Consider the following 27,954-nt stretch of genomic DNA (forward strand, 5'->3'; position numbering starts at 1 on the left):
GCACAAACAAAAAGTGACCGAAGTTGTGTAAAGAATGACAAAAGAGAAGCTATTATAGCGCATTATAGGACCAATCTCTACACAAAACACTGTGGTCTCTTTAGGAAAGCCACAGAAATCTGAACCAGAGGGGACTGGAAAGCGTTTCCTCTGATTTGGACACCTGTTAGATGATTAAAGAAGGATTTGTTTCAAAGCGTACTGTTTGTGTTGGGATTGATGTCCCAGTCACAGTCCCACATGTTATATTGCACTAAAATAGCTATTAGTGCTTCAGTAACTTGTCAGATAATGGCCTATGGATAGCACTTTAATACATTCAATCAGGAATAAGAGCTGTCAGAATACACCATGTGAGCTTTGGCTACAATCAGTTTATTGATTTAACAATAACTGGTATTGGCTTACTCTACTTTCAAACAATGAACAAAATCATTTATAAGCCAAGTTTACATCTATACACTGTACATTAACCATGACCAGTTCTTTGTACTGTTCTACTTCATCACCATGCATCTAATGTAAATGAAATATATTTTATTGTTTTTTTTTAGTGATGGCTTTACTGTATATTTGATCTTTTTTACTCAAATATTTGATATTTTTGAGTCAATAAAATCACCAGCTTGGCTGCAAATAAACAAATCTGTGTAACAGCATTAAATCTAACATGTGCTCATGAAAGATCTTTGGATTCATGGTGATGTTTATATATTTCATGTTCTTAACTCTGATCCTAGTTCTATATTTAGACCATGCAGGTGATAAAGGGGATTGTGCTGATATTCTAGTTGGGTCACCTTTTAAGTTCACTCATGCACACCACTAAACAGGAAAAATCTGATAGATGACGTGCGAGTTTCTGTTCTGCCAGCACCAAAATACTTCACTTACACTTCATATTCTTTCCTTTCTGATAAGTTACTAGACTTACTACAATACATCTGGCTGCGATGGGTCTAAAGCTTTTTTCTTCACTGATAGTTTGATTTTAGTTATTCTTTATTTGTTTACTTTGCTGTGATTACCTGTAGCTGTATGGATATCACACTGTTATGTCTTTAAAATGTTAAAACAGGAAATACATTTGGCTTCTTAGCACCTCATTGTAATCATTTGATAGAAAATATTCTGCTGGAAAAACTATTTTTTTCTCAGCTGAGAAGCATGAAATTAGATGGTACAGTACATAAGCACACGGGGCATTAACAGTTGGTGAGAAGTGCTGGCTAATGCAAGACTTTTGCTGTGTATATCACAATCTGTAATGAGATATCTGGATAAAACTGACTGAGCTAGTCAAGTTCATCCTCAATGAGCACTTTGTGAATATGTTTATACATTCAAAATGCTCAAATATATATGAATGGGAAAGATATGTCATCTAAATGTTTTATATTTTATGAAGTGAGGCCTAGCGAGTATTTTGTAAACATACAGTATGTGCTCCCTGTGGGCATTACTTTGCCGTCACAGAAATTGGGTTTCTGATATTGTTGAATTGCTGTTGTTGAATGAACACAAATGGCATCTCGAGGGAGAAAAACAGCACGGATAAAAGCATGTAAAAAACTATCTTCTTTGAGATAGAGGGCACGCTGAAAAGGAGCATTCCTATTGGCAGAAATTATTCTTTCAGCAGAGTGACGACGTTCACTTTGGCCACTGTACGAATCCATAAAAGCCTAATGTCTCTGTCTTTCTCACACATATATAGAGCTCATCAGGACCCCCTGCTTTCTCTGTGCTCTCCTGAATATCTACCATTTCCACTTCATTCTCTGCCCACCACTTTACTGCCCCGACACAGGCTCAGTGGGATAATAGAGAACTGAAGGTCACGGCTCCTTTTACCCCCTCTTGATTATTTGGTGACCTCCCTAATGGAAGGAAAGGAAGGGATATTTTACCCTAACCATCAGATACAGAGAACATAGATATTACTCTATAGGCTCTCTTATTGCTGCTAAGAGATGATGGCTGCCTTAAGTGGTAACTGGGAATCTAATGTGTATGTTTTTTTGCATTTCTTATATTTTACACTGGTCGTCAGAGCTCAAATGACAGATGGTGTTGCTTTTAAGACACTTTTTTTAGTAAATAAATATCTCCAGCACAACAGAGCATAAATCCAGGCTTTGAAAGAACACTACAGACCCACTTTCAGCTACATGAGAATTTCACTTCCATTGTTTCTGAGTGTATTTCAAGCGTTTATTTTCCAGCAAAACAAAAGCAAACCTGCCCACTGTTACTGTATGTGTGACTGAGCCACAGGCGGTAAACTTAGACACTTTCACTGAGCGGTCTCCATGGAAATATCAAAGTTTTCTGTGTATCATCTTTGGCATAATTACAATGGTTGGATTTTAATATACAGTCACTTTGTTCTGTGGTAACCATCTGTAGAGTGACAGTGATAGACAGTTTAAGACTTGAACATGATCATGTTGTTTACAGATCTTGACGAATACTGGATACTTGAGGACCATAACCAATGGTGATAAATATATTGATACCAGATGATGATTTATCAGCTGATTTTTTGTTTTGTTTTGTTTAGCCTAAACACATTACCAAACATTTTGTGTTACATATATATATATGTCACAAGACAAAATCCAAGGTATTTATTGGGTTAATGTTATTTTTGTAATTTTTTTATGTTCATTTATAAATGCATTCATTTATTTTATGGCCACCTGGAGGCAGCACTACAAACTATAAACAAAACTGTGAGGATATTGAGTTAATATGGCAAGTTAGTACGTGATAGTGAAGAGTTCCTTTTTACACAATCAACAGACATGGAGCAACATTTAATATTAACTCTTCTTTTGGCTCTGGTTTTGGTCTCCACAAGCTCCTGAAAGAGATCTGCAGATCTTAGGTGCTTAATGCTGCATTATGTTCACCAGCTACTTGCTTGTCTTTGTGCTGTTGTGCATGTCGTGTAGAGTTTATCAGAGCTTGTTCGCCATTTGTGAACAGCTGGTTGGTGAGAGCGGTGAGAGTGAATCGAAATAAAACAATAAACTGAAAGATGCTAAAGCACTAAAACATAGGGCTGAGGCTAACTTCTTTGTTGAAGATTAAACTTACTTTAACACTGAACACTGCCTCAATCTCAGAACCCACCAGCCATCATCTGATGACTGTTGTTGGCCAGTTTTCTGGGCTTCCAATGTAGCCAGTGCATATCCAGAAAAGTGATAACACATGCCCAGACTTCCTCTGTGGTCTGATTAGCAACTTGACACATGCAAATGGCAAGAAAGACACATTTCTTCTCGTTTCTATAAACAGATACCTGCATATGAATGCAGATAACTTTAAATAAAAGCCAACAAAGAGCTGAATCGCTGTTAGATGGTAGTCGCTAGGTTACAAGTTTCGCATTTTGCTCTGCACACAGTGTTACAACCAAAGGCCGCTCAAAATGACTAGTCAGTACCACTCGGAATAAAAAGGGAAACCAGAATGCTTCTGGTGCCAAACTTTTGGTCCCTTATCTAAATTCATATGCAGATATCTCTATATAGAGATTATAGCCACCTGAGTGCCACTTTTCTTTATTTTCATATTATTTTTTATTGCAGCTTTAAAGTTGTATTTCATCTTTTTTTATAAAGTTATAATTAAATCAACCAATGAGCTTATATCAGTACAAAAAGAATGACCCCCCCTTTCATTTCCAATATTTGACTACTGTTTCTGTCAATGCACGCTTACACAGCCAGCCTTCAGTGATAAATGCATTCATCAGTTTTCAGTATTGTAACTTGGGTTCATATACTGTATGGTGTCTTGATAGCAAAACAACAACTACGTGCGTGTGCGCGTGCGTCTGTTTGTACACACACACGCGTGCATTAACATGGGCGCGCACTGTCCATATCCATGCCCTCGCCTGCGTCGTGCAGCTCATTACGTTTGATCCGTGTAGAGCTCCTGAGCTCGCACTCGCACTTGCACTTGGCGGACAGACGCGCAGGACAGGCAGTGATGTGCTGCTTCTGCTGCTGTTGATACCGCGGGGCTCGATTCATCACAGTGCTCCTCTAGTCACGGTGAAGTGGTCTGGGATTCCTTCAGTGCTTGGTCGGGGATGCGCATCTGGACCGGAGAGTGTGCCAGGGACCATTACGCGTCGAGGCGCTCCGCTGTACCTTTCCCAGTCCCTCTACCCCCACAGAGGAAACATTTACACCAGTCGAGGACAGTTTGGCTATTTTTGACAGAATGGCAGGAGCAAAGTGCCTTCTGAAGACGCCGAGGTAAGAGACTGCTTCTTATCCCGGGATAAAGAAAAACTGTCGATGAGCACAGGCGCATATTCATTTACGAAATAAACACAATGTCTCTATAGGCACTTAAATCGTGCGTCTGATATTCAGGAGTGAACCTCTACTTTATGGTGATTTTGTTGCATCTGTGGTGCCACTCATTGCTGTGATATTTGGAGCTCCCTTTTCAAATTTGGCATTTGAGATATTTCTTATTCAAAAGCACTGAGAGCATGTGAGTGTGTGGTGCCACTGCACCATATATTTGATGTTCTATTTAATCAAAGTCAGTGGGTTTTATTTATTTATTTTGACTGTGCAAAGTGTGTCAGTTTGGAAGAGCTCACAGAAAATCCACGCAGAGTGATGCAGTAAAGCCTCTTTCACAGTAGACTGCCACTGTTTGTGCAGTAAACAAGATGTTTCATCTTTCCTGGCCTGACAGATGATAGAAATGCTTGGCAATCAAGAAAAGTGGACAGCAGTCACATCTGCAATAGAAATGATCCATTTCCACACTTAAATGGATTTTTTTTTAAATGAGCTTCAGTTCTCTGTCAGTTTTTCCTCCGGGGTAATTGTCAAAATTAGACTTGAGATGAAAGCTCTCTGCGGTCTTCAAGACCTACACTTTGCATATTGATTATTTTGTGCAGATGAATGCTTTCCAAAGCCTTGAAATCCGAAGGCTGCCACCAAAAGTTATCTGTCTGTGCACCAATAAACCTCCGAAGTCAAGCTTCTACTGTAAATTATAACAGCGGACCAGGGTAGGGGTGTCCTTGAAAACCAGACATTTAAGGGGTTAATTGTATCTTCACGTCAGTGATGTTTGCTGGGTACCGGAGGCCCCGGGAGCACATGAGAGCGCACCAACCTGTCAGTCATCACCGTGTCGTGATGGAAAGGTTGTTAAGCACACAGATTAGAAAGCAGGTTGTGAGTGACAAACCGGGTCCTCTTCAATTATTCTGTGAAAATCATTCAACATTTGCACCATTTAAACCAATCTATCCTGTTTCCGTTTTTTTTAGTGTTCTGAGCTACCAATTTTCTGCATGCATCCAACATATTCACTGCAGAATCTGTGTTTTGATGTGTGCCTTGCAGATACAGCAGGCTATTTAAAGCACATCATATACACTTATCTCTAATGCCTCATCTTTTTTTTTTTCAGTGTGTCCAGCAAATCACAGTAAACACACATTTCCTGTGACACAATTATTCACATCAGGCGTGTTCATTGACTGCAAATAGATAGTCGTGTGATCCTCAGGGCTTTCAAAATAAAATGCTTTTAATTTGCTTTGAAATATGTGGATTACAGGGAAAACTGCTGCTCCTATTTAAATATGCATCCCCAGCCTCTTTATTTTCCAAATTGATCCCCATTAATGCCATTCTAGATAAGCTTCGATTTGGCTTATCTCAGTGAAAGCATGCACAGAGGATAATTCCTTCCTGGGATTTTTGAGTTTCCCATGTTGTGTTTAGGGTCGCTGTAGTCTGACAGACATTCCCATCACTACAGAATGTTGAATAATTTTGTCTCATACACCAAATGAAGGTCACGTGTTGTGTTTTCCTCTTTGTTCCGCTATGATCCTCTTTTGCCACCACTGTCCAAGTCAAATTTCATGATTCGGCGACGTAGCCATGAATTTTTGACACTCTGCTTAGATGCATACAGTATGTGTGTGATATTTTCTTTTTTTTTCCAAAACTTTATTTATTGAGTTATGGTCATTTTCTAAAAAAAAAAAACAATTACATAATGAACACAACAAACAATAACAAACCTTCCAATCCCTTCCCACCCTCTCATAACCAACAGTCATGTGTGTGATATTTCCTCCACTGGCGGCAGGGTCTTTTGTATAGCCTTCTGCAAAAAAGCTACAGTTCACTAATGGGTCCAACATGCAGGTGGATTTGCCAAGAGTCTGTGTCATGAGTATTTAGAGAGAGAGGACATCACAGAAATCCCTGGAGGAACTTTTTAGCAGGTGGTACAGCGGTTTCTCATGAATAATAACGTGTTAAATAAATGATTTTAGATGTCACCTTGGCCATAAACTGGTGTATTTTCTGGGGCATTAGCCGTCATCCTGACCACATCTGGCTAGCCAGGGAATGGTGGTGGTTAATTCATAGAAACCACATCTGCACAGTGCGAACGAACATGACAAGCAATGGGCTGATGCCACACAGAGAGAAGTGTTGAGCACTTGACAAGAACTTGCTCTGACAAAGTCAACTCTATGCCCTTTTGCCTTGCAGTAACTTCCAGCCGTCTGCCATGTTTGAAGGCTCAGAGTCTGTCGAGGTGGAGGGAGGCAGCACAGAGAGCACCATGGCCTCGTCCATCAGCGCTTGCAAGAAGGTAAAAAACGGAGCTGTGTCTCATGCGCTCTTGTTGGGATAGAAGTGCACACCTACCTGTGTGTCCGTCTGTCTGTCTGGTCTATGACTGGTTGTCAACCATGCCTTATTTTTGTCTTTTTCTCCATTTGTGCACACGTCCATCGTATCTGTCTCTCCTGTTATCTGTCTGTGTGTTTCCAGGTGTGCAAGAGACTTTCATTTCCTCCTCTGGGGTGCCTGTGACACCCAGGGGTTGTGTAATAACAGGAACAGCCAGGCCCTTGGGTCATCCCAGTAGATTTATCATCTCTCAGTGCCAGAGAGGCAGGAGGGGAAATAGTCCAGATCAGTGGGCTGAGGTGGAGGCTAGATTGAATTTCCTTTCAAAGTCTATGTGTGTGTTTGCATGCAGGTGGACTCGCTGGTGTGTGCTCCTAATTAGCCTACTGCTCGTGATCTTAACTGACTTCGACTCAAGTGTCCTATAGAGATACAAGGTGATGTCTTTTTCATAATTGGGCCTCTTGCTCCACTGACCTGTGGCAGTAGCCTTTGATATGATCGTGTTCGGCAAGATCAGCTGAGTCTACGTCACCTTTACCTGGCCGTGGGCCTGCACAGATGGCCTATTCCTGGGGGTGCAAGCATGAAGGGACATGTTTTGTCACTAAAAATACACAGTGAGAATGACCAACACATGCGTAATATCTGGCATATGTCAAAGTTATCACATTAGAATTATTTTATTTATAGCATATGATTTTAATTGTTTGCATGCTGTACGACGATGGTTCATGCATTTTTCTTCTTCTTTTACAAATAAATATATACCACAGGGTCACATTCTTGCACTTTGGGAAGCATCAAGGGAATCTTTAATTTCACCCTTGTAAATAAATAAGCATTGTAATTGGGTAATTATTGAAATAGCAAAATCAATAGTTTACAACAAATGAGCTTATCAGTCAGTAGGACAAAACAGCTCTATGACTGTAGCTTCTACCCTAAAGGCTTCATTAAAATGTCCCTCCAAGGAGGATATAGTAACTGTCATGTATATATACAGTGCAGTGTCTGGTTAGCTGACAGATTATTGATCATGTGCCGTGTGCCAACACTTAACCTGAAGTAAAGGTCCTGGAGAAAGGTCAATTGATCCCAACACCCAGAGGGGGAACTCACAAAGACTGGCAGATGAAAGTGAATGCGTGACTCAGACGGTGTGTGCGGAGTCATATACTCCATGCATGCCTCTGTGTGTTGTGATGTCTGTGCTGCTGTTGTACCTGAGCAGGGTTTATCTTTGTGCTTCAGGTGCTGAGCAGCAACAGCGTGCTGGACTCGTCGGAGTACTGGCTGAGGAATGAGAAAGCTCTGTGCAGACTGGGCCTGATGGACGACGACTCGGAGGGCAGCTGCACCGTGGTGAGTAGCATACTGTGAGTGATGAAACGCTCGCACCCATTTGGCAACAAAGACGGACCGAGTCATCTCTAGTGTGGAGTTTTAAAGCTGCAGGGCGCATGTTTCTGGGTCTCAAATGACACCAAGGTAGCGAATTTTAAGGCAGAAGTGATGTGAGATGACATCTAAAAAAAAAAAACTGCTCATGGGCATGGAGAAAAAAAAACTTTTTTCAGCAGGTTGCTGGTGCTCCTTTGCTTCAGTTTAGTCGAGAGTTGTTTTTTAAGCCTTGATGTGTGAGTGGACTTTATTTAGGCTAATACAATGGATTTATTTGCATTAGTAGATACTGTTCTTTTCTTTAACCTAGAAATCAATGGAGTGATAATTTCACTTTAAGATGCAATTTGTCCTGTTAAGAACTTTTAAAAGTGAGATACTAGAAACAGATGACCCAACAATCTTTGCAGAAGTGAGAAATCAGTAAATAACTGAAGATTTGTTCAAATTTGTGACCAATATTTTCTCTGAAAGAAGTACAGCCATGTCAGTTGTACTGTGTGCATAAATATACTCAAACGGCAAGATAACCACTGCATTTCATCGTGGCATGAAGATAATCTGGAAGTGCCCTGCTCATGAGTTACATTATCATCTTAAATAACCAAAATGTGATCCATAAACAATGTTACCTCTGATGTTGAGGACGCTCACTGAGAGCCATGAATTCTATGAATCAAAGAAAGATTCCTGTTATATTTTGTATTACAAAAAAAAAAACAAGATTTAAATAGCACAATTCATTTTTGCACCTATGAACAGAATCTGTCATAATTGTTTTGCTGCATGACATACAGTATACGAGCAGAGTAGATGAGTAGATGTTATGAGCTATGCAGTTTCATTCTGCTCCATTTAATCTCAGCAGGCAATTTATTAAAGAAAGACGGTTTTGTAGAGTAAATGCATCTCTGTTTTATCACACTCTGTGACTGCAAATAGAAAAGCTATCAGAGTGGTCATCTCTGCTGTAACTTTGATACTTTCATGGGACCGACTCAATTGCTTCAATAGAAAAATGTCATTCGGTGCCGAATCTCGATACTTAAGGAGAAAATCTTGTGAGCGCCAGCGAGCCAATGAGCATGCAGCATGCTCGTAGCTTGGCTAGGTCTTATAATGCTTGCACATCTAACGTTACATGACGCAGACATGCAGGATTTGTGCCGCGTGTTTTTACCGCCAGCTGCTTATCTGCGAGCATAACTTAGTGAACTTTGTACTGCCCGTTAGCTAGCCAGTGTGCTGACACAGCATTGTGGAGATAGGTCTGGCTATGCAAAACATTCACCACAACGTATACCGGGATGGAAACCCTGGTGCATCTTCTACACCTGAAGTTCACATGGTGGATGGTTATCAGACCTGGGCTAGGCTCTTTAGCGCAGAGAAGGTCTTGCATCTCTTCTCTTTAGTGCTGTGCCACCACAAACCCCACCCACACAGTTATTCCCCTCGTCTTTCTTTGGATTAGTAAGTCTAGATGCTACAAGGGTGAATTTCTGCTACTGTTTGTTATTTAAATGTTCATTTTTGCAGTTGTTTATATTTTTTATATTGCCCAAACTTCATTTTAGTCCAATTAACCAGGTTGAGAAAAGTGTGAGGAGTAAAAACAACTTTTCCAACTGCTTCCAGGTCTTTGAACAGCTCCCTCCTTTGAATTGAATAATTGTACCATAATTTATAATATAAATTTCCCTTTGTTAAACTGGATTTTCATAGAATTGGTATTGAAAAACGCTTTCTTGAGGAACCAGTATTGCAGTCAAGGTATCTATCGATATTCAGCCCTACAGTAGTTTGACTCTCTCCTTGGATTAGAAGAACTAGACTTGTGTTAGACATGACAGTGTCTGTCCAGGCCAGAAAAGTGAAGTGAATGGTGATGATTAAGGTTTTGCTGACAATTGCATAACTACAAGACTGTACATTTGTTTGTTTGGTACATTTTGAGTGGCTGTTAATGAGCCATTCTCAGGCTCTCCTTGCCTTCTGTTCAGTGCATGCTGGGATAGATTTAGCAGAAATAGAAATCTTCAACACCCATGACAAAATTATGATTGTTATTTGAGCTGACATGGAGAGGCAGACATCCTCTAATCAGATTTTATGATGCTAACTATTGAGCTTCTGGCGACCAAACCATTTAGTTCCTATATTTAGTTTTTAATCATGATGTTTTTGGCCTTTATGAACACTGATTTTCACAATTTGCCAAAACTTCATATGCTTGCAGCATCATTTTACATTTCCATTCTTTTCATGCTGTCCCGTAGGGTATGAACAACATTCTGAGGAGTGGAAAATGACTGAAGATAACTCATGGTGACACAAATGATGTCAGAGATGGAAAGAAGGATGATCATTTTCAACACTAATTGCTCATCTACATTTCTCCCTCAAAGATGTTTTTTTTTTTTTACGTTTAGCAAGTTTCTGGAAAGAACAGTGCTGTGTTTGGATAGCTAATGACGTTGTTGGTCATTTCAGCAAGGACATTATACTTTAAAAAAGACTTTGAGAGAGAGAGAGAGGAAAAAAAATAGAAAGGCTTTTAGCTGTAGAGGACGCACATGCCTAATCCTCTCTGACACCCAATTCTGATGTGTCACCTTTGATCACTCATTCATTAGAAATTGCATTCATGATTTACGTCTGTCAGTAGCTCAAAGGCATACTTTGGTTGGGATGGACAACAGTCGTTTTGAATGAAATTGATTTTTAAGTGTATCAATTAACTTTTTTCTGCAGGCACAGGCTCTTACTGATCGCGCTAACACAGCATCAAGCCCAGTATTTTTGATCTGGAAGATCAGATTTAGTTCAAGACCCCCACTGTAGGTGGGCATCATTAAATAAAGTACCCGAAATACATAATCTGTTCACACTAATAACATCATCTCAAATGTAGTTTCTCAAAATCTGACATCTTCACCCACACTTCAGTGACAGACTAATAATAAGTCTAAATTTCACCCTGTCAGGGATGAAATCATTTTTCTCACCTCTCGTTGAGAAATATCTCCTATACTTCCTGCTTTACCATTTCTCTGGAATTATACCTCCAGACTCTGAGCAGCACTATCTTTGAGCCACGATCTACAGCTCACTGATCAGAGCCACGACTTTGTGATTCAGATTTAATTGCAAGAGCAGTGGGGTCAGTCTCACAGATCTGGTTGTAGTACTGTAGTTAGTCCTCTACCCACGGAGAGTTTCTGAAACAACAAGTGATAAAGAGTCTAATCAAAGGACCATGTCATGGGTTTCAAGCCTTCTCTGGAGGATACCATTAACACTTCCTGCAGTTTACAGAGCTAGAGTTACTTTTTATTTTTGATTCCTCCGTCTTGTGAGGAATAAATGCCAGTGACAGTGTTTTGACATTTTTTTGTACACATTCTCCTCCCTAAAATATGCCTCAGCGTTTGGTAATCATTACCAAAGTCACAGGAATAACAGTAATTTAGCGAAGAGCACCGTTCTCCCACACTCACACTTACGAAGTGTGAGCAGCCGCGTGCTGAATTGAATGTTCCTGAAACCCCCAAACACCAGCTGTATTATCTAGGACAAGACATACACAGGACTCAAACAACTGCATGTCACTTTAATGTGTTTTATATCTGATACTGATTCATGAAAGTTTTAGGCAGGTCAGATGCTCTGTACATCAGCCCAACATGCCCTGCTGATCATTCAATAGATTCCTGTGAAATAGATTCATGTAGTGCACCATAACTCTTTTTTTCTCCTCATCATATTTTTACTTGAAATGCTATACGTGACAGCTACCAGCTTGAAAACAAAGACATCACTCGTGCTGTCCTTGTCTCTGCAGAACAGGCCGCTTCCCATCAAGCTCCTACCTGAGTTTGGGTTTATGCGGCTTGTTTAATCTTCATTGTTATTTTGTGAAATGTAAACACAAAAGCAGCTTCATCTTCACTGTTTGAATGAGACAATGGTTGTTTGTTTTCTTTGCTTTGCGTCTGTTTCCTATGAATCAGAGGGAACTTTAATGCAAGTGCGAACAGATGCAGCCCATCTTCCTGCAGCATCGCTCTCGGACTCTGATGTGACAGATCGCGCCTCTGACTCTCAATTTGCCGTTCGGCTTCTCTGCGGTTTTTAGGTGGCCAATCAATCAAACGGGAGCTTGCGATTGATGATACTGTGTGAGAAATAAATTCTTCTGTCCTACCCTGAACTGTACAGGGAAGGCAGAAGGAAGGCAGATTGTGGAGAAAAAAAACAGAGAGAAAAACATGAAAGAGGGTGAGACAGCGAATGCTGATCCAAACGGATCAAGAGGAGTAGCCACAAAACCACACACAAACATTGGGTACTCTGTCAGTGGAGAATGATACTGAAAGACACAGTCCACAGAGTAACAAAGAAAGGAATTTCTTTTTGTTGACTTGACCTTTTTTTCTTTTTTTAAAGTTAAAAACCGCATATTTACAAGAAACTAACCATTTAGAGATCAATTTTTGATGAACCTTGACTGCCAAATCACTCTACATTAATGCCTCAGGCTGCATTTTCTGAGAAATGTTTGCTTGAGAGTAAAAAAACATGCTTTATATATTCTGGAACAGTTAAAAACAGTGAGTGCAAAAAAACAGTGAGCTAAGTAAAAGATAAAAACTTTGAATTCTTTCTGCGTTTCACTCGATCACCCACCTCTGGCTGCATCATGTTGTCACCTTTGATCACTCACTCATGTTTTAATGCATGAAGTCACGGAGAAGTGTCATGTTGCTGTGATAGTCACACTGAATTTCATCACGCCCCTGAGAGAAATGAAAGGATGATCATTTTGAAGAGGAACATGACACCTTGTGTATATATATATTTTTTTTTTTTCTTTGAGAGACAAATAGTTAGCTAATCTCTGTGAATTCCTTTTTATTGAATTACATGAGGATACACTTTAAGGTAAAAGAGTTCTGCATCGAAGGAGAAACAATCAAACAATGAAATAGACAAAAAGAAGCCAGATATCTGATGAAAACTTGCATAGACACAAATGAGTGAGAGCAAAAGTCAGCGTATACAGTGGGAGGTTCTTTAAACTATGTGTCAAATGCTTCAAATGCAGAAAAAACACTGTCCATTCTTCTGACAATCTGTCTTCCTGCTTTGAACCTGTGGTCCGTTGAGGAGAGTGATCCATTCATCATCAGATTCAAACACTTCACACTCGGGTAGTGTGTTGTGTCCTGACCTGTCCCTTCCCGGCCCAGAGAGAGGGAGAACAGAATAAATATGCCATCAGCCATGGCAGCAGCACTGACTTAGATCAGGATCAGAGCAGGAAGACAAACTGTCTTTTTCTTCTAGACCTTAAACCTTTCCTTTTACTTTAGACTGTCCATATGACATTATGAGAAACTACAGTCTTTGGTGTAAGGTCATGCTCTAAAAACGAGACATACTTGCTTAAAGAGTCTATAGTGCAGGAAAGGCTGTTTTAATCTACTTAAACTACTACTGATTCTACAGCCCCTTTTAGAATCCAGTTAGTTTGAGATTTGTTAAATACATACAGAAATATGTTGGAATATGCACAATGTAAGAATAATGTTGCACCGAGCATAATGCTGCATCTACCAAACACTGCCACACGGTGAAACTCCAAGGTCCAAGAAGGTGGTACAGAGCTGTTTGAGCACCTAGTGAGGATGCAGCATTGGCATTGGAGGGTGACAGAATGAAGGGGATTAATGCCGCAAACACTAAAACGGTATGTGGTAATAGACGTATTATTACCACTGTGATTGCTGTATTTATAGGGCAGAGGGTCCTAGGGCACATCTTAAATTGATCACAGATGGAAACATGTAATTACCTACAGTATTTCAAGTTTAGAAACAACAACATCATCAGCATCATATTTCACATGCACTCTCCTGTCAAGATAAAACAAAACATTGTGATGAAAACACATCTTCTCCAACTGTGAAAACAAGACACAGAAGCTCCTCAGGATGCAACGCCCTGTTCATAATCTGCTGTTAGCCATTTTCATCACAGTCCTTTAGAGCGTTTTGTAGTATGGGCCTATTTTTGTCCATATTTGCTGATAATACTTTTAGAAAATGTCTACATTTGTCAACCCCACAGGGGAATTAATGTGTACACTCCCCAGAGACACTATATATCTCGTGTTTTAACCATTTTCCATAACATATCTATACTGTTCATGTCATGAGAAGAACCAGGACAGTATCCTTGATGTTCACTTTAGCCCAGGGCTCCAAGCCAAGTACTAATTGTGTATATATATATATATATATATATATATATTATATATATATATATATTAATATAATATAAGTATATATAGATATATATATACATATACATATACGTGTGTGTATGTATGTGTGTGTGTGTGTGCATTTCACATTCATAACTCATAATACTGCATATATCCTGTTTCTCTCAGCAGTTAAAAGGCACATCGCCTGATCAAATACACTCTCTTTTTTCAGATCTGTATTCAAGGACAGATTTTTACTTCTAGTGAAATATTTGAAACGAAATACCAGATAAAAAAGTAGCAGTTTAGTCCAAGGAAATTTTTTTTTATAATAATAAAAACCCTGGACAACCTCATTATGGAGCATGTGGAATCTCATCATTCGGTGTTTCCTGTTATGCTTTGTGAACAGCTGATGTTATTTATTTTATCAGCGTGTAATTAAATTTATAAACGCAAAATAATGCTGTTCATAGTCACCAGTATGTGAGATCAGCATGCCTGTCTGGTCTCCACACCAGCAATGTGTAGCTTGTGGGTTGCATCACAAAATTATTATGGCAGAGTCACTGAGCCTTAATGTTGTTTCCCCCCAAAACTTCATTTGAATTCAATTAAACTTAAAACGGATTATAATTAAAGTCGCCAGCCACCGAGATAAGTCAAAACGCTTTACAATAGAGAGAGCTATGTTTAGTTTTGTGGAAATGAACCCATGTTTGTGGCAGCATAAAGATATGTTTCATGCAGCACCAGTAGAGTAGAATAGAGACTAAATATGCAATATAACAAACAATTCTTTTGTGTTTCAAGTCATGAAAAAAAGCGCGCACACACACGCACACACACACACACACACACACACACACACACACACACAAAAAAAAGAGCCACAGTTGAAGAAAAAAAGGGAGACAGAAGGACCGAGAGTAGCAGCTGTGTGTGGGAGGATCAGAGTAGTGAGCAGAGAAGGAGGGATGCTGAGGTGGAATGAAGCTTTGATGGACAAAGTAGACTGAAATGTTTGTAATGATTTGCTGTATTGACAACGTCTGGTTACATAATATTGGTTTGAAACTTGACTAGGTATCTGTATAAGCTCTGTAGATGTGTGTGTGTGTGTGTGTGTGTAAAGAGAGAAATCTGCCTGTTTGGCACTTTTGCATGTCTGAGGCTAATTTGGATTTTATGCAAAGTACATTGAGACAATTGAACTCTTCTGTGTCTGTGTGCGTGTGTGTTCATTTTTTGCCGGAGGCATAGTGTGTTTGCCTCGGGCAATAAATGAACATACTGTAGCTGAATTTGAATGGCTGTTGCGTCTGTGGATCAACACCCAACGGAAAAGTGACACAATGTTTAATGAAAAGTTTTTAAAGGTAAGCCAAAGTCTACACTGGTGGAATTCATCATCCGTAACTTTGAAATAGATTATAGAGTTCATTCGTGCATCAATATTGGATGATTTTCCAATTTACAGTGAGCAAATGAATAAGAAAAAGAAAAAGAAAATATCTAACTCATGCTGGCTCACTTGCCTGCTTTTTCCGGAGGTTTCAACACGGTCTTTATTAGCAGAGTTGTCAGGGATGGACGTGTGAGCTCAGTACGTGTTATGACTTTGCGATTTTAGGAATTATCGTCTGTGTTTGGATTCAAAGTTGAGTTGATTAGTATTTTGACAAAATAGCTGCAACTGAAGGTGTAGCCTTTAGAGCTTTCTGACAGGCCTGGGACACAGAGGTAGGACTCGGATGCAGAGTAGAACAGAAGGCTTTATTAAGCACGCAAAATAAGGGGATTGGTCAACAGAAAGTGCCTCGAACACGAGGGATGGCTATGAAAAATTACTACACTAAATCCTATAGTCTAAGGGGAAAAAACGAAAAACTGATGAGAACAGAAAACTCCTCCGAGGAGGGAAAAAACAAACGAAAAACCGATGAACAGAAAACGCCTCCGAGGAGGGAAAAACCACAAACTGGGAAGAAGTCAAAACTCTCTGACTAAAGCTATGAAACTTAAATGGCAAAAAGCCAACAAAAAACTCTCAAATCAAGGCGAAAACTGTGACAAGGAATTACTGACTCAAGATACTGGTGGATCAAGATGAACGACATGACACACTGGCACAGGACAAAGTGAGACGCAGACTATATGAACACATGGAGGTAATGGGGAACAGGTCGACACAATCAGGAATCAGGGAAGACAATCAGACTGGTGACACATGAGGAAGGGCAAGTGACCTGAAACGAGAGGAGAGTTAATTTCCAAAATAAAACAGGAAGTCACAAAACAAACATGGAGACAGGACAAAAACTCAACTTGACAGGTGTGACAACTGTAACTGAGCTAACATGTCAACAGAGACACCAATGATAACAGAATAAATGATTTGTGAAACTGTGTAACACAGTCAAAAGCCTGGCGAGAAGTTAGTAAGTGGACCTTGAAGTGGGATCGTTTTTTAACTATTATTTTCAAGGTTTAATCAAAACAGTGGTAACACGGAAAGGACAAAAATGCAGCATTTAAACACCCTGAATGCCCTTCATGTTAGCTTCCAGACACACAGACTCAATCATTAACATTTTCCTGAAGGTGAAACTAAAACATGCTCGGTCCTGCTGCTGCCAATTGCCTCTGAGGATGCTTCCACATTTCCCTTGTGTTATTACTGTCCAGTTTTGGTCCATCAGCACAGGTGGTCAGAGTCACCCTGAGTTTCACTTTGGATGGCTGGGCTGATGTTGAGCACAGCTGTAGATTCACGTGGGGTTGAGCACCTAGTGAAGTGAGAAGATGTTGAGAGACACCCAGATTTCTGCTGCAACCTAGATATGTCTTTCTACAGAAAAGTGCAAAGCCTGTTTGTTCAAAACAACTTCGAATTATATGTCTGATTTCAGTAGCAAAGCAGTTGTACTTGTACTGCTGCAAAAAGTCATAGTGGATTTAGGACGTGTGGTTGGATGTAATTAGCACTTGAATTTATCAGTGGAGACCATACTTTGCAGTCAGTGGTGTTATAATTCTTACAGTGGCTATAATCAACACTTGTATTAACAGTGCATGGTTAATTTTATTTGAAAGGGGTCACATGTAGTGATGAACTTTGCAGTTCTCCTCAGCTCTAGAAAGAGCTCATTGTTTTGTCTTTCTAGCCTACAACTGTACTTATTTCCAGCTGTAACGGGCAGTTGTTTTCAGCAGCATTTGCTCTAAAAAAAACACATGATACGTCCTCAGCGACATACAGCTACAGTTAACAACTAGCTGGTGAATTTCAAGTCGGCTTTATTGTCAATACTGCAATATGTACAAGACATACAGAGAATTGAAATTACGTTTCTCTCTGTCCAAACAGTGTGAAGATGTAAAAATATATATAAAATAAAATATGAAATAAAAATAAAATAAAAATAAAAATGAAAATGAAAATATGAAAAATATATATATATACAATATATACAAGCTAAAAGACATCCGGGAATAGAAAAGTCTGGAGATATAAATAGTATGAACCGTATAAGCAGAATTATCAATATAAATATAAGTATGGCAGTATGATATAAATATAAATAAAGCAGTATGGTAGAATTACACATTGACAGAATTTCAGTATGAACAGGTCTATAAAAATGAAATATGTAAACAGGTGTACATATTTGCTTTTCAAGTATTTTTGAGTCTGTAAAAGTAAAAGTGGATGGTGCCTTTTGGGGTGGGTCAGCAGTGTCCAGAGTTTGTGGGGGCAGCGGGCGGAGAAGGAAGGGGGGGCAATACTGGGAGTACTGGGAATTTAGTAGTTTGCCATATCAACTTAAAGGATAATATGTCAGATGTCCGTGTTGCGGTGTACAGCTCGTTTATGCTGCCCACTAGTGATCACTTATTACAATGTAGTTTTAGTTGTCTTAACTAAATCTGGAGCACGTTAGCATAGGCTTTCTTCAAACGTTTATCTCCACTCTCTCCGTCTTTATATTCTTCAACTGTTGTTTATGTGGTCAGTCTTTCAGAGACGGGCACAAGCTTGTGTCCTCTAGTATATCTGTGAAAAACTGAATCAGAGCGTGTCCCTGGGCTTGTCTCACACATGGACACAGAGGTGACTAGATGGTCCTCTGCTCCCCAAATTTAGAACAACTGCCTCTTGGCTGTCACTGTTTGATGGGGTTAAATTGCTTTAACCCTTCTCAAGGTCAAAATTGTGGGTCACTCACCTCGTTTTTCCTCAAACTGTGTGTTATCTCCAGGCGATGTTTTGCAAAGAGGAGGAAGTGATGTTGCTGCTTTCCTAAACACTACAGAGATGCTCCTGATCAAGTGCACTACATTTTGTATTTATATGTTGTGTTATGATAGAAATTGAAATTACGTGTATTGCATTATAGTTATAGAGAAATATATAAATCATCATATAAATAATGTATGGTGGTTCTTTGTTTGCAGCACATAACCACTTAGATAAAGGTATAGATATATCTGCACTTCCATGCATGTTATCTGCAACAGAAACAATAGTGTGTAAATATTAAAGGTCCTATTTGTATCAAATGAGGGTCAACAAGCGGAAAAATCAAGATATTGTCTTTGGTTTCCGTAAATAGCGTTGGATAGTCCCAGGTCGTGTGTATGTCATTAACATTTAACAGGTATTCTGATTAAAGAGGTCTTCATTCAACTCACTGAACTGATCTGAACTGCAGATAAACACATTAACAAACTGTTTGTACTCCTCTGTGAATAGATTGCTGTTATTTTGAGGGAAAGGTAACAAAGGATGAATCCTGTTGGTATTCAGAGAAATGTTATAGGTGACACAGGCGGTGTATGACGGGCAGAGGGGAGGAAAAACATACACACACACACACACACACACACACACACACACACACCCACTTGATCGGGTCAAAAAAGGAAAACCTTTTCAAATATTCTGTCATTGTCAGCTGTCATTGACTTCAGATTTTTTATACTTGGCCGACTCCATTTTCAAGTGGCAATTTTCATAACATTAGACTTAATAGTTTGGAAAATATTATGTTTGACTGTAGGACACCAGATTGGAGGTGAGGGGGGAAATTGGCCTGTTCTGACTGTGCTACATTACCTCTTCAGCTGAAGGACATTTTTGCTCATTCGATCAGGTTTTGCAAACCGTTTTTCTTGTTCCCCAGTAATGTTCCTTCTTGATATTAGCTTTTACTTTGATGGCACAAACCCATGCTATCTTCTAAAGGAAATTTCAAACCAGAGACTTATTTATACAACCAAAATAAACACATCAATATATTGACCGTTTGATTCACTGTGACTATGACATGATCGTTTTACTGGCTTCCATACCTTGAAATAACTTTCTGGAAATAAATCATGTGGAATACAACACAAATACATGAAGAGAAGATGAAAATCATGGAGAATATATGCTATCTCAAAGTGGCGGTTGTTTAGATGCTAGCAGAATAAATCACACCTCAGGAGGTTCAGGGGAAATGATTTCAAACTGTGACATGTGTCGAGATGTTTGATTGATTATTTTAAACTATATATATATTTTTGCAGGTCTATAGGGAAGAGAGAGGCGGAAGATAGCAGCAGGCAGAGTGTATATGGAGGTGGCGGAGGTAGAAGGGAGTCTGCAGGATGCCACCTGTGTGTGTGTGTGTGTGTGTGTGTGTGTGTGTGTGTGTGTGTGTGTGTGTGTGTGTGTGTGTGTGTGTGTGTGTGTGTTTTACATTGAAAAGCTCAGATTGCCTCAGTCACTCACACCACTAGTGATAACAAGGACGATAGCATTTAGAAATATATAGAAATGTATGTGTTCGAGACACATACACAGTCACCTCACAGAGCTCCGCACATACATGGGCTGTCGGCGGCGTGCTTTATCCATTTGGCCACACAGGATGAACTTGGCCATGCCAACTTAGATCAGAGGCTGCGTGCTGTAGAATCAAGCAGCAGTGTACTGTCCCAGACTCCCAGCACTGACATGAGGACTCCATCACACACCATTAAACCTGCAGCCAGAGGCGAAGGTGGGTGAGATGGGAAGAGGAGGAGGCAGAGAGTGTGACAGTGACAGTGTGAAGGAGTGAAGACCGAGGAGGAGAATAGCAGAAAAAGAAAGGCTGAGATGGGTGGGGGGCGGTTGTTGCTGATTTACACCTGCTGCTTATAGCTCCTGCAGACAAGAAAGTCTTCTTACAAAAGGGAAAGGGCTCTGCCAGTGAGAGACAGTGCCATACACTGGATACTCAGAGACGACAGACAGCTAGTTTTCAAATAGTGAGTCACTTAGTGGAAAGCTATTCTTCCGTCTGGTTTGTAGGGTTTGCGTCAGAAAATGAAGAAATGGCAGCAGGAAAGTCAATGCAGTAACTTCACCATTACAGCACTCTCATTTTGTAGTCAACTCCTGCTCAGCTTTTTTGATATAATCAGTGGTGTAGTGCAGGGGTATACACACTTCTAAACCCTCTCTGAAGTGCATCATTCAGCAGTGTTCTGCAAGCTAAATTTTTCATCTTGGGATGGTGAATGCATGACAGTTTCCAATGTTTATGTGTGGATGGAGGTGAGCAGTAAGAAATATTTCGCTCAAAATGCATCATTTTGTAGCTGTCTCACCCATCTGTGGGTCAGTATTTATGGTAAAAAAAATCTGCACCTCCTCTGTGGGTAATGTTGATGTCATAATGATCCTTACCCTCTGAAGTCAGGCAGCAGAAGAATGTGCGGAGACTACTGTCCCTTTTTGGGTGAGATAAATACGCAAGAGTAGTCTTACAGTCACAGTTTATTGTTTGCTGGATGGGCTGCTTTGAAAAAAAAACCTGGGGCATAAAATAAGAGTAATACCTACTGTAGGCACCGCTACAGCACAGGATATAATCTTCCCGATCACATTTTCACTTTAATGTTTTGTCTTTCTCTTTTTGTCTCTCTCAGATCTGTTTTGTAAATCTGGACCCACAGAAAACGGACTGCCGTGATGACAAAAGCATCAAGGTGAGCAGAATCCACACTCGTTCTTTTCCTCCTGCTTGAGCCCCTTTTTCTTCACGCCCACTTTTCATCTCCCAGGAACTCTGTTCATTGTATTTCCACATATAAACATAGGCTCAGTTGCCATGGATTCAGAATCATTACCCAGAATTAGAGGGTTGATTTGTTTAGATAATATGCAGATTTTGCAGTGTTTTGCAGCTGGTGGTGGCAGTGGTGGGCGATCAATAATCATTCCACGGGGCTTAAGACTTCTAACAAGAAGGATTTTATAACTGTGTTTCTGAGATGGAAACACAAAGAACAAACACATGTTAAATTTGGAAGTTGCTTAAAAAAAAGGCTATTTTTTTTATCATTCAGCATTGTATCTGTGCTCGGCATGTCTCCTGCAGAAATTGGCTTCGGTGTCTCCAGATCTGCCAAAGCTTGTTGAATTACTGACCGTCCACCAGCCGAAAGAAAATGAGCTCCTACTGCTCGGTGGCCTAGAAGCCTCAGACACATGCCAAACCCTCCCACACTCCCCCTCTCAGGTGAGTTTACGTTTATTCTTGCTTTTTTTTCAGCCTTTGAATTAACAGGCCTGTAGTGTGAAACAGAGAGTGCAAGCTGTTCTTTTGCAGTTTCATGTGAATTAGATTGGAACATTTTGAACTAGGAAAAATCCACAAGACGATGTGCGTTTATTTTATCTTACAATTCTCTCCCATTCACACCAGAGAAAACATCTCTTTCTCTTCTGAGGCGTAGACCTGCATGTTAAACCAATATTTGCATGTGCAAAAAAATAACTCTTGCAGGTACAGGACAACAGATGACTGCATTAAAAACATTTTACATTTTTATTTCAGAATACTTTAATCAGACATAAAAACACACAAACTATATCAGCTAACATATCTCATTTTACTTTTATTGGTATTTATCTTTAAATACAATGTTCTTTTACAACCATTGACTATCTCATAGGCTTTTTGAAGCTCACCAAATACATCATTGTATAAAACCACTGTTAGAATCAATACACAGCCTGAGGGGTTGCACAGACAATTAAACTTGCATGAACAGGTCCAGTAAGTTAATAGCATATTGAATAAAAGAAGAAAAACTTGCAGTAGAGCTAGACAAACTCACTGAGTTAGAGTAATCAAGATGTTTATAACATTATATTCCAAAATTTGTGACTCAGTGTATGTATCATCCTGAATGTACCTTTGTGTGTGTGTTCAGTATCTGTGTATGCATGTAGTATAAACATGATGTGCATGTGTGTCTGTGTATGCATGTATAACAGGTATCTGTACATGTTCCATTCAGGGCGGGCAGCAGCAGAGAGGTGCAGGCGTGTGTCTGGTTCAGTGTTCAGGCCAGAGACGCTCCACCCAACCTAGCAGCATCATTTTTGATATCAACAAGTTCCTGATCGGTCTGCAGTGGGGAAAGGAGCAACAACTCCAACAGAGCAGAACAGCTGGGCAGCGAGTCGACGACGACACCAATCGCTCCATCTCGTCCATAGAAGACGACTTCCTGACTGCCTCAGAACACCTTGGCGATGACAGCGAGGATGATGGCTTCAGAAACGGTGAGCCTCATTACCTCCATCAAAGAGAATTTGTTTTTGGCTGCGTTTGTGTGTTGTGAGTTGGCAGAATGTCCCAAAAACTGTTGGAAATGAAAGCCAAGGAGGAAGTTATTTGTTTTTGGTTTTGATACAAATCAGCGTCTCAATATTTAATAATAATAAAAATACTGTTTTGTTGAATATCTTGACAATTTTTACTTGAACCACTGTGCTTAACTGAAAGAAAATATACAAATGTATTACATGATTGTCTATCACTGTGTATATTTTCATAGATTAAAAGCCAGGCACAAATGGCTTCAAAAAGTCATGTTAGTTAATCTGGATAAATTCCTATTTATATTGTGATTAATCATAGATCCGGGACAAAGTGTTGACATTCATGCATTGAGGTTATGTACGCATTGATGCACTCTGAGCATTCAAATAAATGTTGATTTAATCTGTCATGATTTAATTCATCATCGTTGCTTTAAAATGTACTCTGTCCTTTGTGTGACCCAGTGCGCAATAACACTGGGTTAAAGATTCCATCCCACATCTGCCCATGTAAACATGGCAAATGGCACAGTGTGAACAGTCTCACAATGTTCCTGTGATACATTTGCATTTACGTGCAGCTTGAGCGTCAGCATGCTGTCCATTTAAAACCTTAGAAAACATTTTGACTACAGCATGAAGTGAAGTGTTCCAAAACACATTTGATGTGATCATCACATCCTCCTTGAGCAACTAAGAAAGCAGACAGATCTGAAAAATACATGTTTAATGGTCATCTTTCAAACTTAAAATGGTGCAACCGTCATTATCTGTATTTGCTCAGTTTCCTATAACTGTCATTAGATCTCTGTCAGAAATAAGATGCATCATGTCACTGCTCTGCTCTGCTCTCTGAGTTAATGTAATGTTCATATTTAGATCATTACCTTATTCTTACCTCATTAGGAAGACTTTCTTCTCTGTGTGGGTGGTACATCAGTGGTTGTAGGGTTGAGGCTTGACTGGCTCATTATTAGTTAGGTCTTCTCAACACATGGAATAATGATCACAGTGGAACATCTCCATTCTCACATAGATACTGTTTTTATTTTAGGAATAGCAAAATACTTCCATTGTAAAGTAATATCATGTTCAAGAATGTCAACTATTCTGACATGATTGCTGACATTTAACTAGAACTCTCTATTTATTATTCTATTTGTTTTCTTCCTAATTTTATAATTATTTATTGTATTATTAAGCAGGTTTAAACAGCAAATACAGCACAGTGAGAAGAATTAAACCTGTATTTCCTTCTGGGGTTGTAGCAACACCACCAAGGCAGTTGTGCAGCAAGCACTGAAGGATTTTTATGGCGACTGAGAATGTATAACACAAAAGAGAAATGCAGAATTATTGCCATTGTGTTACCATTGTGATGAATGAATGGACTTGGCATTTTGTCCAAGGGGAAATTGAATGAGACCAACAAGACATAAACAAGCTCCAATTTTCAGTGACGAGTAAAACAGTGTATTATTCTACTCTTGCTGTGACACTGTGAAAACTGATTGAGCTGCTTTCTAGTCAGTGTGGACATTTTTCATTCCCTGTCTTTCTCTGTTTTTTTTTCCTGCCTCTCCACAGAACCAGAGAGTGGTGACCTGGCAGAGAGCTTGGTAGAGGTTGCACAGAAACGCTGTGTCAGACTTGCATGTCAGAGGGGACAGCCGACCCATCATCAGAACAGCGAGGATGCTGAGATCAAAAGGGAAGGGCATCAACGAGCAAGCCTCCACACTAAGGAGTCAGCTGGTCACTACGCCACCAATCTGGCGGAGTCAGTACTGCAAGATGCCTTCATACGCCTTTCTCAAGATGAAACCTCCTTTGTCTCTGAGGCGGCTGTCAGTGTGTCCTTCTCTAGTCATCCTTCCAACTCCACTGTTCCTCCAAAGACCAGACAGCCTTCCCAACAGCGCACCTGCTCTTTTGAACTCCCTAAGATTGTTATAGTTCAAAGCCCAGACAGTTCTGATGGGGCTGTAGAATGGCCCGAGACCCAGGTGTCTCAGGTGCCTGACCAGGATGTCACTACCAAAGGCAGAGAGGTGCCAGAGAATGAAACACAGGCTCACATTTCCCATCACAATGGAGGACACCCATCCAAACATGTAGAGATGGCTTTGGCCTGTGCTGCAAGTGTCATTGGCACCATTACGACCCCACAGCTGACAGAACAGCTTGCCATGGAATCAGCTTCAGAGGAAGACACAGAGGAGGAGCTGCAGGAACCAGAGGAGAGAGGAGACTACTCCTTCTCCTCAGCCATGTGTGGTATGGCTCAGGTAGCTGGTGCTGTAGCAGCTGTGGAGCTAACAGAGGAGTCAGGGGAGTGTGTCTATTCTGATGCTGACTCTGCCGAAGCCTACACAGCATCCCGTGGTCTGATGTCTGCTGCTGAGGCCTCTACAGCTTTCACTCTGCACTGCAGTGTGGCAGAGGGTACGAGCGTTGAAGCATTTCGTGCAAACATTGCTGAGGTCCTACACAGGGAAGCAGCTGAGGTTCTGACTCAGCCACAAGGCTATAGGAGTGTGGCCCACCTACTGGAGGCCACGCATAACAAGATAGTAGACGGGATTACATGTCCAAAAAAATCCTACACAGATGAAAGAGAGATGGATGATTTGATAAATGAGGTGGCAGACAGCCTATTCAAGCATGCTTTAGAGAAAGCAAAAAAGAGAAAAGAACTGGAGGGTACTGGAAAAGATGCACCAAACATCCAGGTTTTTCTGCAGGACAGTGTAAACAGTTTGCTTTTTGATATCCTTTGCTTGACGCAGAAGAAAATCAGTCACGTCTCTGGATGTGACCAAGAGTCATCTGAGACACAAGAGGGTGATACTAGCAGTAGGGAGCCTGCTACGACCAAGGATCCATTAAGTCAACCACAGTATTTAGTTGGCCATAGCCAGTCCACTAATAGTGAGAACTACAGCAGCGGGGTACACTACACAGATAAGCGTACCATGGTTCCTGGACTGAAGGAGAGATATGTGCTTGAGGAAAGTGATTCTATTGCATCCTCATCCATAACACACAGCAAAGAGCAACAGCAGCAGTCATCATGCAGACAGGTTCAGCAGAGCAGCGGTGCCATCAGAGAACCTTGGAGTGAAATCCCCATTCATAGCACAGAGAAGAGGGGGCGATTAGTGACAAGCAGTGAGAGCAGACAGGCCTCCCTCACACCCCAGTCCTCCCTCAACTCTTGCAGTTCTCTGCTCTATTTGAGAATGGACTCAGAATCCAGGACACCTATTACTTGCTATGCTGATGATTTGGCTACCACAGTTGTGTCTATGGCCACAGAACTAGCAGCCATATGTCTGGAGAACTCCACTGGGAAACAACCCTGGTTCTGTGCCCTAAAAGGAATGTCCACCGAAGGGCCAGAAGCTTACTTGATTCCTGCTTGCCGTACGGTCCTAAGAAGGAAAGAGGGTCAGAGCAGCAATGCTGCCTCCAAGAAACATCGGGCACCACGCCTCAGTGAGATCAAGAGGAAAACGGAGGAGCAACCAGAGCTGATGGAGCGATTGGTGAACCGAGTGGTGGACGAATCAGTCAACCTTGATGAACCGCAGGACCCTTTTGCCCTCTTTGCCTCTGAAGTCACAGCCAGGATCATGAATTGCCCTGAACTTAATGTGGTGGATACCTCCAAAACAGGCCAGACACGCAGCAGGTTGCAGTGTGAAAGGTGGAGCCGTGGAAAGGCATCTAGTTATGAGAGCATTCCAGAAGAAGACGCAGACCCCTCAGGCACACCCAACACCCTTGGCCCTGGCAGTCGGTTAGGTCAGAACTTGAGTCGTGGTAGCTCGATTTCTAAGCAGTCCAGCTGTGAGAGCATCACAGATGAGTTCTCACGGTTCATGGTAAACCAGATGGAAACTGAGGGCAGGGGCTTTGACCTTCTGCTGGACTACTATGCAGGAAAAAATGCCAGCAGCATTCTGGCTGCAGCTGTGCAACAGGCTGCATCAAAGAAAAATGGTCACCTTAATGTCAGGACGTCATCCTGCCTTTCAAAACAGTCTAGCACGGAGAGCATCACAGAGGAGTTCTATAGGTTTATGCTTCGGGATATGGATAAGGAAAACAAAGAGTATGGCATCGCCAAGACTAAAGAGTGGAGCAACAGCCTCTTCCCCCCTTCTCCTAGAACGCCCTTCTGTATACGCCAGTCCTCTGTTCCAGATCGGCGCTCCTCCGACTCACGGTTGACTGTCAACTCACCTATTAAAGCCAACTCTTTTGACGGATTTGCCCGCAATGTGCATGGAGACACACTCAATATCTTCCCCACCAACTCGGTGTCAGCCACAGGACTGTGTAAGTCAGACTCCTGCCTCTATCAAAGGGGTAAGACTGACCAGATTACTGATATGCTGATTCATGAGACCTGGTCAAGCTCCATTGAGTCCTTGATGAGAAAGAATAAGATTATTGCTGATCCAGAGGACAGTATTGAGTTGGAGGCTGCCGGCGACTCCCAGCCCCATGTGCAGCAGTTTGCCAATCGCTTGGCAGCTGACATTGTAGATATTGGCAGGTCTGCACTGGGAGGTCAACAAGATGTAGCTGGGGGCGCATCCATGTCGTTCCAACAGCCACATATGCCTGTTGGAGAAAGAAGGAGGGGTTTCAAACAATCTCATCTTAGTTGTGGTCGAAGTAGGTCCAACCAGGAGCAGACTGTTTCTGGAGTAGGATGTGGGACTGGTGACAGCAGTGCACCCCGTGTGAGGGGCCCCAGAGATGTGCCACTGATCCACATTGAGGGAGATCAAAGGGATGAAGAGACTATTTTAAACCCTGAAAGGACAGGAGGAGGACCTCAGGAAACATCCCCAGACATGTCAGCTATGAAGCGTACAGATAGAGCTACAGCCAACGGCAGCAGGTATTAC

The 27,954-nt window shown here is 40.9% G+C and overlaps 1 protein-coding gene across 1 annotated transcript in view; it reads left to right on the forward strand.

Annotated features, from left to right (window-relative positions):
• The first annotated feature begins 3,916 nt into the window (after positions 1-3,916).
• sphkap (SPHK1 interactor, AKAP domain containing) overlaps positions 3,917-27,954 on the forward strand; it is a 28,378-nt gene continuing 4,340 nt past the window's right edge. Inside the window, exons 1-7 of the mRNA XM_019253082.2 lie at positions 3,917-4,277; positions 6,567-6,669; positions 7,965-8,075; positions 21,349-21,408; positions 21,801-21,941; positions 22,726-22,993; positions 24,620-27,947. Coding sequence (XP_019108627.1) covers positions 4,243-4,277; positions 6,567-6,669; positions 7,965-8,075; positions 21,349-21,408; positions 21,801-21,941; positions 22,726-22,993; positions 24,620-27,947 — 4,046 coding nt within the window. The 5' untranslated portion in view covers positions 3,917-4,242. The remainder of the gene's footprint in view (positions 4,278-6,566; positions 6,670-7,964; positions 8,076-21,348; positions 21,409-21,800; positions 21,942-22,725; positions 22,994-24,619; positions 27,948-27,954) is intronic.

Source organism: Larimichthys crocea, chromosome VII (assembly GCF_000972845.2).
Source record: "Larimichthys crocea isolate SSNF chromosome VII, L_crocea_2.0, whole genome shotgun sequence".
Lineage (NCBI taxonomy): Eukaryota > Metazoa > Chordata > Actinopteri > Sciaenidae > Larimichthys > Larimichthys crocea.